Source organism: Pagrus major, chromosome 21 (assembly GCF_040436345.1).
Source record: "Pagrus major chromosome 21, Pma_NU_1.0".
Lineage (NCBI taxonomy): Eukaryota > Metazoa > Chordata > Actinopteri > Spariformes > Sparidae > Pagrus > Pagrus major.
The window spans coordinates 14598661-14609248 of NC_133235.1; the positions used below are offsets into that span (position 1 = coordinate 14598661).

At 39.9% G+C, this 10588-nt stretch overlaps 1 protein-coding gene across 1 annotated transcript; it reads left to right on the plus strand.

The window, feature by feature from the left end:
* Positions 1 to 2106: 2106 nt before the first annotated feature.
* Positions 2107 to 9631, plus strand: myadmb (myeloid associated differentiation marker b). The gene is made up of 2 exons (XM_073492131.1): positions 2107 to 2176; positions 6684 to 9631. Exon 2 carries the CDS (start codon positions 6791 to 6793, stop codon positions 7670 to 7672), a length of 882 nt encoding a protein of 293 aa, XP_073348232.1. The 5' UTR covers positions 2107 to 2176; positions 6684 to 6790; the 3' UTR covers positions 7673 to 9631.
* The last annotated feature ends 957 nt before the right edge of the window (positions 9632 to 10588 follow it).

Consider the following 10588-nt stretch of genomic DNA (forward strand, 5'->3'; position numbering starts at 1 on the left):
AGTACTTTATCGACAATCAGATTTTTTTTTAAAAAGAAAAAAAGAAAACACTGATCCAGATAATCAGAAAAATGCTGAATATTGGATCAGATAATTGACCTGGCTGATAATCAGTCAACCCACAGTAGTTACACACATGTAAATATAGGTCTAATTTACTTGTCATTGTACTTTTGATACTTATGTACAATACCTTTACTTTTTCTCAGGTATGACTTTTGGGTACTTTTAAAAAACTTCCCAGTGGTGGAAGGTATTTACTCAAGTACTATTTTTTTAATTTGTTTATATTCATATTTTCTATTTATTCGTATTACTACTATTTTGAGGCAGTTTTCCATTTAATGCGACTCTATACTTCTCCTCCACTATAATTTAGAGGCAAATATTGTACTTTTTACTCCACTATATTTATCTGATAACTGAGTTACTAGTTACTTTGCAGGGTCAGATTTATAAATAGCAATATAATCAACTAATAAATAATAAAGTATTGTTACTCATAACCACACCCAGTAATCAGTTGAAATCAGCCCAACATTTGTCAGCTGCAACATCTGCAAGCATCACTTTTTCTAATCCAGAAATATCTATTATTAGGAAATGAGATATGTAGCTTAATAAGTACTTTGGTAGTTTAAGTACATATTGATGCTGAGTACATCAGTTTGAACTTTTCATTGTAACAAAGAACTTTTACTTATGTAAAGGTGGGCTAAAGAGGATGCCTGTTCTTTCTACACACAGTGTCAGTGTGGATTTCTATAGTGGAAGAGATGTGAGTAGTTTAAGCAAATGAAAGCAATCTTGTAAGAATGTGCATGTGATAGCACAGTTCCCCCTGTGTGTGTCTCTCGGACAAGGTCAGGAAACGCGACGATATCGTATCTAAGTAAATACAAAGTGGTTGTCAGGGTTACAGCTGCGGTTGCTGAGCAACGCACACAAATAATGTCATACCGCGCGATGATTCAGAGAACAGCGATGACGAATATGTAGCATTATCCGTGTCGCCGTGTCCATGGCAACGCTTCCGGGGGGGAATTAAAATAAATATGACGACATTTTCATAACGAGAAATGAAGGGGGGGTTTCCAGGACTCAGTAAGCCATTTTCTGATCAAATCAAACGACTTTACCCACTAGTTTAAAAAGTACTCAAAAGTCATACATGAGTAATATATATAGTAATATATATATATATATATATATATATATATATATATATATATATATATATATATATATATATATATATATATATATATACACACACACATATATAATTTCATGAAATATCAAATACTTTAAAATGTATATGTATATATAGATATATATATTTAAATTGAAGTCTTTTATTTTATTCTCTTTTCAGTTTTATTTTCTTATTTAAATTTTATTTTCTGGTTGCACTATTTTTTGCACAGTAAACGGAGTGGTTGCAATTTCATTTCACTGCTGCTGTACTTATACAATTGCATGTGACAAATAAATCTTTGAATCTTGAATCTACTTAAGTACAGTACTCGAGTAAATGTACTTAGTTACATTCCATTATTGAATTTACCTTTATTTTTTTGAGTGAATGTGAAAACATTTTGGATATTTATCAACCAACCATCAGTTTTAACACACCTTTCTCGATTTATTGCTCAATTATACTGAAAAACAACTTTTTTTTCTAATCACATTGGATGTAATAATAAAAAAAACCTAAATTAAACCTTGTTTCCAATAACAGGGATCACTTCTTAACAAAATTATTTTGTGTGGTTGATACAGAAAATAATCATCTTCAAATACGAGAGCGATTTAGTAAACAACATAAATGTAGCTTCAGATTTATTTTTTTCTTTTACTGCTTTTCACGATACTGCCATTGAAAATGTAGAAAACTGATCAAGAAATTTGATTTTTTTTTTTTTTTCTTCAAGGAGTGCGAACTTCTGAATACACTGGGTGTGTGCCTTGGGCTGGAGCAGGAGCAGGAGGAGGAGAGTCGAGACAGATGTGAATAACGGAGCAGACATTTGATGCCTAATTTGGTTTTCTGGGCGGGGAGCTGCTCCTCTGAGCTGCTAAGTCAAGTCTGAGAGCTGAGGAGTTTCACTCCAAGACTCTCTACCGCTGGATGTCCCAGAGAACAGAGACTATCCGCAGCCAAGCATCAGAAAAGGTAACCAACTCTTACATCAAGTTGATTTCATGTGGTGGTTCTGCGATAAAGAAATGTTCTCCGAGCTGAGCTTGTGCAAGAAAAAGACCTCACCCAGCTGCAACTTGTTGCATCTTGCTTTACCTGCGTGCCTCATGTGAAGAATGTGATACAATCAGCAGTGTTTTTTGCATGTAAGAGTCAATTTTCACAGTTTTTATAAAGCAATCGAGCTTTTATTTTGACATTTGAAACGAGCTGGAATATATTTAAAAACGAGGTGAGAATTAAAGGAAATATTAAAAAGGACTAAAGTTATTTATAAGTTGCTCCTTGATGAGTTTGTAGCAACTATTTATTTTTTCTTTGATACTTTTTTAGTATTTCATGTGATAGTGTTTAGTGTAATTTTGTCAAGAATTGCATAATTTAAAAAAAAAAAAAAAAGAAAGAAATTATGTCCAGCTTCCTTAAAAACAGAAGTTTCTGGACATATTTTTCTGTGTTTTTTGTCACTTTTTTGTTTACTAGTCTGTAGTGTGGTGGTGTGGTGAGAGCAGGGTGCGGCAGGCGGCACACCCACTTCCACTGTCAATGAATGAACCTCTGCAGCAGCTGTCACACCAACACACATAGTGGTTTATGAGGACTTTTACTCTCTCTTTTCCAGTGGTAAACATGCCTGAATTATGCTGAAGACACTTATTTAGATTCCCACCAACAAGCTCGTCATTGTTCTTCATTTAAATGCAGAGCTGTGTCCGCTCGGTTGAGTAGGTGTGGCGGGTTGGTCTGGCTTGAAAAAAGGTGATGACCCTTGAAAAATCATGAGTTTCATGAGAGAGATTTGGTATCTTGTGATGGTCACACATGCTATGTCAGATTGTTCTCGAGTCTGGGGGAAAATGCTGAATACTTGGCTTTTGTTTTTTGTTCAAGAATTTTGTCATTTTGCATTCAAAACAACACACTGGGAAGGTTTGCCAACAGAGCTCGTCCTGTGCTTCAACCCATGAATCCCCTGTAAGTGGATTATGGGTGAAATCGAGTTAGTGATGTTGTGTCATGACAACCAAACAAGCAGCACACATGACCTTTCGGCCTGAGACAAAAACTGGTATCCTAAACATCTCGGTCTTAAGACATTTGTTTTGTTTGTGCGTGTGTGTGTGTGAAAAGTGACTGTGCAGAAGAACATGAAGATGGTGTCACATCCTGTTGCAAGCCTGATGCGGGAACCTATTTTCAGCACCATTTGGGGAAGTGCCCCCGGTTTGTGTGACCCTGTCGTGTTTTCCATGCTGGGCTGTGAAAGGACATTTTTTCCACACTGGGCTCTTGTTTCTCCTCGCTTTATTTTTGTTTCATTCCTCTGCCATTTTCCTCTCCCATTTCTTTCCTGACTTGATTCCATAAGCGGCAAAGTTAATGGCGGCAGCGGGAGTGGCAGGATTGATTTTTCCATTACGACCCTCTTGTATACGTTTATTTTGAGTGGTTTACATGAAGCATAATTGGTACCCTGACTTTAAAGCTGGACTGGGAGTACTGAGGTGGGAGGAGAGAAGGAGAGGACAACTGATGGAAAAGAGAGGGAGTGGCTGCCAAACTAGACTATGAGGAGAGGAAATAAGTTGGCAAAAATGACAAAGTTACCAGTTGTTCAGCAGCAGCCAGACGGCAGAGCATCTGGAACACATCAGTGAGTTGGAAAATCTTACAAGAAATAAGGGAGACAAGGGGGGAGGAGTGGTGAAAGAGAGGGGCCCGTGTGGTGAGTCACTCTTCTGCTATTCCACTCCATCACTGTGTTTAAACTATGTGTCCTTCTGCGGTCGAGGCACAGGGCTTCCCCCGTGTTCCTCCCTCTTTTCTTTTTTTTCACTCCCCTCTACTCCCTCCTGGTTTCATGTGAGTCATCCTGCAGGAGTTTAAGGGGTCTCTTTTTCCATTTCTGTCTCTTTTCTATTAAAACCAAGCCACCAGTTGAGCTTTTCTCGCCTCCCCACCCTTGACTATTTAATAGGTGTCTAATGGAGCTGATGTAAACAGGCCCTTTCTCCTTGTTTATAACTGTCTCTCTGTGTAAACTGGGAACAGGGAGTGAAACGCTTTGTGGAGCCAAGTGGGTGATGGGTGTCAGGAGGGATGGGAGGGAGGACAGCTGGTGTGGTCAGGGGGTTTCTGCACTGTGAAAATGTCCACCTTGTCTCATTTAATGTCTCTCTAAGGCTTAAATCTTTGCATTTCTGAATGCAGATCAGTAAGTAGCAAAAAAATCTCACTAGTGTTGAGTTTGATGTCAGAATATGTTCAGCAACAAACATCAGCTGTCATCAGTCCCTCAGGATCAATCAGCAAGAGCTTCTTTATATAGAGACTGCCATGCACTTACATTCAGTAGAAATCCAGAGGAAGAGGCGGTAGAGGAGGAAGAGGATAATGGCAGTATCCTCATTAGATCACAGCGTGATCCAGCTGCACAACAGGGGTTGCGCTTTGAGTAATTTGTATTGACTGGAAAAAACCCTTCACTACTCTGCAGGTGCAGTTAAATGCACCCATGTCACACCAGATCTCATGTCTCTAGGGCATTCTGGAAACATTACATCAGCCATCAGTTTCAGAGTCGGGTAATGAAACCTGGAGTTGATGTTGGTGCCTTTTTTGTGAGATCTTACAGTCACAGACAAATTTGAGAGAGCAACAAACAAGGTGTCCTGTTAGGCTATATATCCTGATTGAAATCTGCCAATCAAGCAAACTTACCACAACAGGAGCTAAGAAATGTCAAATAATTCATAAGCTGATCACAAACAGTTTGGATGATGTAATGGAAAAAGTTAATTATCGAGCAAAAATGCTTGGTTTCAGCTTTGCATGGATCCAAATGCAATGATTTGTTGTTTCTCTTTTTTATATCATTAAAAACTTGGTTTGGTAGCCTATGACCAGTAGCTTATGGTGGCTAATGTCGAAATAATAGCTGATTAACTTTGAATTTTGAGGTTTTCGCTTGTATTAGCTTTGACGTTTAGCAATGTAGGAGGTTCCAACGTGGCGACAAGCAAGTAGCTTCGACCAAGACGTGTTGGAAGACGCTCTCACTGCAAACAGCCCTAAATCATGTAATGTACTTCATTACACAGAAACATACACATAAAAAAAAAACATGACACAGAGGAACATAAATTGCCAAACAAAATGGTGGCAGGAAGAAATCCAGACAAGCAGGGATACACTCCTGAAGAAGCTACTAGCCACTAAGCTATGAGAGAAGCTAATGCTAACAAAGAAAGGAGGAGATGAAAAATGTTTTTTCTTGTAGGCTAGGCAACACACATAACATTAAACACTATTGACTAAACAATAGAATTTAAAAGTTTGAAATAAAACATCTCTAAGTATCATTATTGAGAGTCTAATAGCCTAGCCTAGGCCAAGATGCATCGGAAGGTGCTCTCGCTGCTAACAGCCCTAAATCCTGTATCCTGTATTTTTTTCTTGAAGGCGAGGCAAGACATATATTACATTAAATATTACTTACTAAACAATCAAACCTAAGTTTGAAATAAAACATCTCTAGGTATTATTTATTAAGAGTTTAATAGCCAAGCCTAGGCTAGGACGCCTCAGAAGGTGCTCTCACTGCTAACAGCCCTTAATCCTGTATCGTACACTATGTTAGACAGAAACATAAAGATTTAAAATATGACACAGTGACATAAATGGAAAACCAAAACATAGCAGCTAGGTATTATTTATTAAGAGTTTAATACACTAAATCCCTTTAAATGACAGAAAAATCTGCAAACATGGGAAACAACCAAGACTGCTTTAACTACAGCAGAAAAATGTGAGCTAATATACAACCCCATCCCTCATAAAAGAACCTGATTGAGAAAATGTAGTGTTCAGGGCCTTGAAAATGCACCTTCCTTTAAAATATATCTGAATTGAAGGTCTGCTAGCACTCCTTTCAAAGCCTTGTTTAGATTTCAGATACAGTATGTTTGCAGTGTAGATAGGGTCGCTGGGAGTGGATCATGTAAAGAGGGCCATGTTTAGAGCATGATGACAGACACACTGTAGGGTCGCTGGAGGTTGTGGTGCCACGCCCGTTACCGAGGACATGAGCCTGGAGGAATGTCCAAGTGAAACAGTCTGCACTCAGTGCAGGAATGCTGTTGAGAAAGCAGTCTGGAGTTTAATGTGAGGCAGAAGAAAACAGGAGTGTTCGGCAGATGATTAGACCTGATGTAAATGTGATGTGACCACAGTGCCGTCATTATTTGTGGATTGTGTATTCATGGTCTCACTTGTTGTTTCAACCATTCATAAAAACACAATAACAGCATTGTGTGTTCCAGAAAATGGTGTGTAGGAGTACATAGCCTGTTTGGGCAGGGATTCAAACTGTTGCCCTCATGTGGTCGTATCTTGTACTTCATCTCAAGCTCATGAAAATTACATAAACTCTGCTGAAAACCTGCTTACTAATCCTTTTCACTGTCTTCTCTTCTTACAGTTTTATCTGCCTTCTCTGAGTGGCTGATGGTAAAACTCTGAGGAAGTGACTCCAGAAAGAAAGAGGAACATTTTCAACTTGTCTCATCACCGACTAGATCGCGCATCATGGCTATAGTGCTCCACTCCAGCCCCCTCCTATGGACGCGGTTGGCAGCCATGGTCTTCGCCTGCGTGGCCTTCTCCATTGCCGTACATGGTGGCAGGCTCTACCACGGCGCCGAAGACTGGTGCATCTTCTGCTGGGCCTTCAGTTTCGCCGGGACTCTGCTCGTCCTCCTGGTGGAGCTGTTCGGCCTTCAGGCCAGAGCCCCTGTTTCCTGGAAGAACTTCCCTATCACCTTCGCCTGCTACGCTGCCCTGCTCTGCCTGTCCGCCTCCATCATCTTCCCCCTCTACTACCTCAAAGGCTCCATGGGCCCAAGTGAAGCCCGCAACTACCGCATCGTGTCGACCGTCTTCTCCTGCCTGGCCACCATCGCCTACATGAGCGAGGTGAGCATCAGCAAGGCGCGTCCAGGTGAGGTGGCCGGCTACATGGCCACAGCCCCCGGCCTGTTGAAAGTCTGCGAGACTTTTGTGGCCTGCATCATCTTTGTCTTCGTCAGCGACCCCGTACTGTACGACCGTCATGACGCACTCAAGTACTGCATGTCTGTCTACTGCATCTGCTTCATCCTGTCGGCGGCCATCATCATGCTATGTATCGGCGAGTGCACCGGTTGTCTCCCCTTCCCGTTTGCCCGCTTCCTATCTGGCTATGCCCTGCTGGCGGTGGTCCTCTATCTGTCAGCAACCATCATCTGGCCCATCTTCAACTTTGACCCCAAGCATGGCGGATCTAAACAAAGGCCCGGCGCTTGCAGCAGCACATTTGGGTTGTGTCCGTGGGATAAGAACATGGCAGTGGCTGTGCTCACTGCTGTCAACTTCGTCCTCTACCTGGCCGACCTGATCTACTCCACCCGCCTGGTGTTTGTCAGTGCTTGAGGGAAGAGACAGGGTGTTAGGCCAGCAGTATGCTCCAGATAAAATTTAATTTGGCATGTTCTCAAAGGCTGTCAAACACAGTGCTGCGAGCAAACACGACTCTGGTCTGTTTGTTTAATGGCATTCTACCAGGGTGGAGGAGCTTGTGGATCATGATGGGAGCAAACTGTAGAGTAATCACAACTGGTATAGTATATCGTAGTATGGAAATTAAAGGATCTGATTTTACAAAATGGGAGAAGTATGTAGTGTTATCCTGTTTTTTTTTTTAGCCCCAAACTCACAGTCCTCTGCAAACCTGCCAAATTTGATTTTGTGTAAAGTATACTGCCAGCCTGAGAACTGCAGCGAGACAGGGAAGAGGTTGAGGTCAATGGCTATGTTTACACGTACAACAATATTCCCTTAAATTACTGAGGCTTTCTGTTCATGTGTTGGACCAAGTAAATGTCAAACCTTGCATCCAGTGACCTGGAAAGATCCTTATCTTGGATTGTGAGAGACCTGAATGTGATTGCTGGAACATGCTGATATTACCCAAGACATTTCACAGTTTTAATGGCATATCATTACCAATTCTAATACTCAGAATACACGATTGTTTCATGTATACAGAGATATTTATGATCTGGATATCAATAAGCTCTTACAACATCACCTAACAAGGACACAAGCTAACACCCAAGATATATGTGCATGTAAACATAGTCTGTAATGACAAATGAAGAAAAACCAAAGAAAACGGCGGCTTATTGTTGTGTTTTTGTTCGATTTTTTTGTGTAATGTATATGTCAGTGCTCTGCCTTGAGTTTGTTTTCACAGCCCAGTCACCAGGATTTAATGTTAGCAGGTAACATTTCTGCAAGCCACAGATACGTCCAAGATCAACATTTGCACCAGATATATCATATCAACGCACATTATAATGGGCAACGCCGTTTGAGTCAGACCATCTCTAGCTGTTTTTGTGGTGACAAAAAACGTTTTTTTTAAGCCAAACCATGACCAAGTGTTTTTTGTGCCTCAACGTAACCTAAGCTATAGTATAAGCACAGTGTTATGACAAGAGAAAAAAGGAAATTTCCCCTAAACAACAGTAAAGTTGCAACATAAAGAAACTTAAGTTTTAACTTATCTGTGGTTTTGCTGAAACGTACTTAGCTAACATTTTTCTGGCGAATGGGTTCGTTGTCAATTTGATGTCAGGTATAAAAAGTCTTCCCAGCAGTCTTTCTGTTTTTAACTGCTTAAAGACAAAATGTAGAAAAATTATGAACATTAGCTGTAAGGAGCAACGGTTAGGTCAGCTGTTGGAGAAAATACCTGTTAATGCCATACGATTGGAGTTAAAGAAAGTTACATTTCTTATTTCAGTAAAGGAATTGATTGTTGTGTTTCCCAATTGTATGTAAAGCAGCTGATCAGATTGTATCATTCGTCGTTTGTCATTTTTACACAGCTCCAATGTTTTAAGACTTGAAGTAGTACAGCAAACCTTTCATGATGTTAAGATTAATGCTAGGCTAGCTTTTCGCTCCTGTTATGATATATGTGTATCTGTATCTGCAAGCTACAATCAATGGCAAGAATATATATGTGGGAAGAACATATGCAAGATTGTGGACTTAAGAAAAGTATGTTATAAGTGCACTTAATGTTAGTATTTTCAATGTCTGTTTAAATTTCTGTTGTCTCCAAATATAAATGCATCTATTAAAAAAACTCACTCCACAAAAAATAATTTCATACACGATATCGATTAGGTTTATTGGTTTTGCACTGCTGTCATAAATTCTCAGAGAAAGAGACCAAAAAAATGCTTCTCTCTCTCTCTACATGTCATTCGTGCTATATTCTTCAACTTTTTTGTATTCCACTGTTGGCGTTTCTAGTGTGCATACCACATCAGTATTGTAGGAAAATATAATCCAGTGTTTCAATAAAACAACATGGTAAACAGATATAAATGTGCTTGTATTAATTTGTATTTTGGTTTGGTTAAAGGTGCCATATTACCCATTTTCATTAAATTACATCAGTTTGTCCACCACTTTGAATTGCCATTACATTTAGTTAATTCATGCTCCCCAGATGATGAATCTCATTGACTTTGTTAATCCCTGACCTTTCCTCCAGTGCCACCCAGGCTGACATTTTTGGTTTAAAGTGAAACTTCTTGAGAACTATTGGATGGATTGCCATTAAACTGTGGAGATTCTAAAGATGTAGATATACATGGTACCCAGAGGATGAATCCCAATGAGTTGGTGATCCTCTGACTATTTATTATCAAGCATAACCAGCAGGTCAAACTTTTCATGTATTCAATCAAATATCTCAACCTCTACTTGATGAATTGGCCCAAAACTTCAATACAAGCACTCATGGTTCCCAGATGATGTTTTGAAGTGCCACCATGGGGTCGACGTTCGTGTCTAGTGGTGGAATTGCCATTACATTTAATGCATGCTCCCCAGAGGATGAACCCCACTGACTTCGGTAAACCCTGACTGGAAAAATCACCATGAGGTTGAAGTTGTGAATCATTTTGACTTGAATTTGAGTTGAAAGCCGTCTGTAATTCTGACATATACATGCAACAGCTTTCATAAGTGATAAAAATAAATTCATTTAAAAAAAAGAGCAAAGCAGATTGTTTGAATTGAAAGTAAACGGAATATAAATCAGCATTTGCTCCGTGCACATTATTTATATTTCCCTGTTTACTTTATCTCTCATCACACTGTCTACTTCCCCCACCTCCACCCTTCCCTGACACATTCCCTCCAGCAGCAGACCTCAGTACAACCTGCAGGGGCTTGAGTGTATCTCAGGGCCCCAGAGTCTCAACTGTCAGGAGCTACTACTGACTATTGGTGACTGCTGCTTCTGAGGGGCGGAGTGGAGCAGAGTAA

Bases quoted from the DNA above. Each gene is read 5' to 3' on its own strand.
- myadmb (XM_073492131.1), top strand. From the start codon at position 6,791: ATGGCTATAGTGCTCCACTCCAGCCCCCTCCTATGGACGCGGTTGGCA.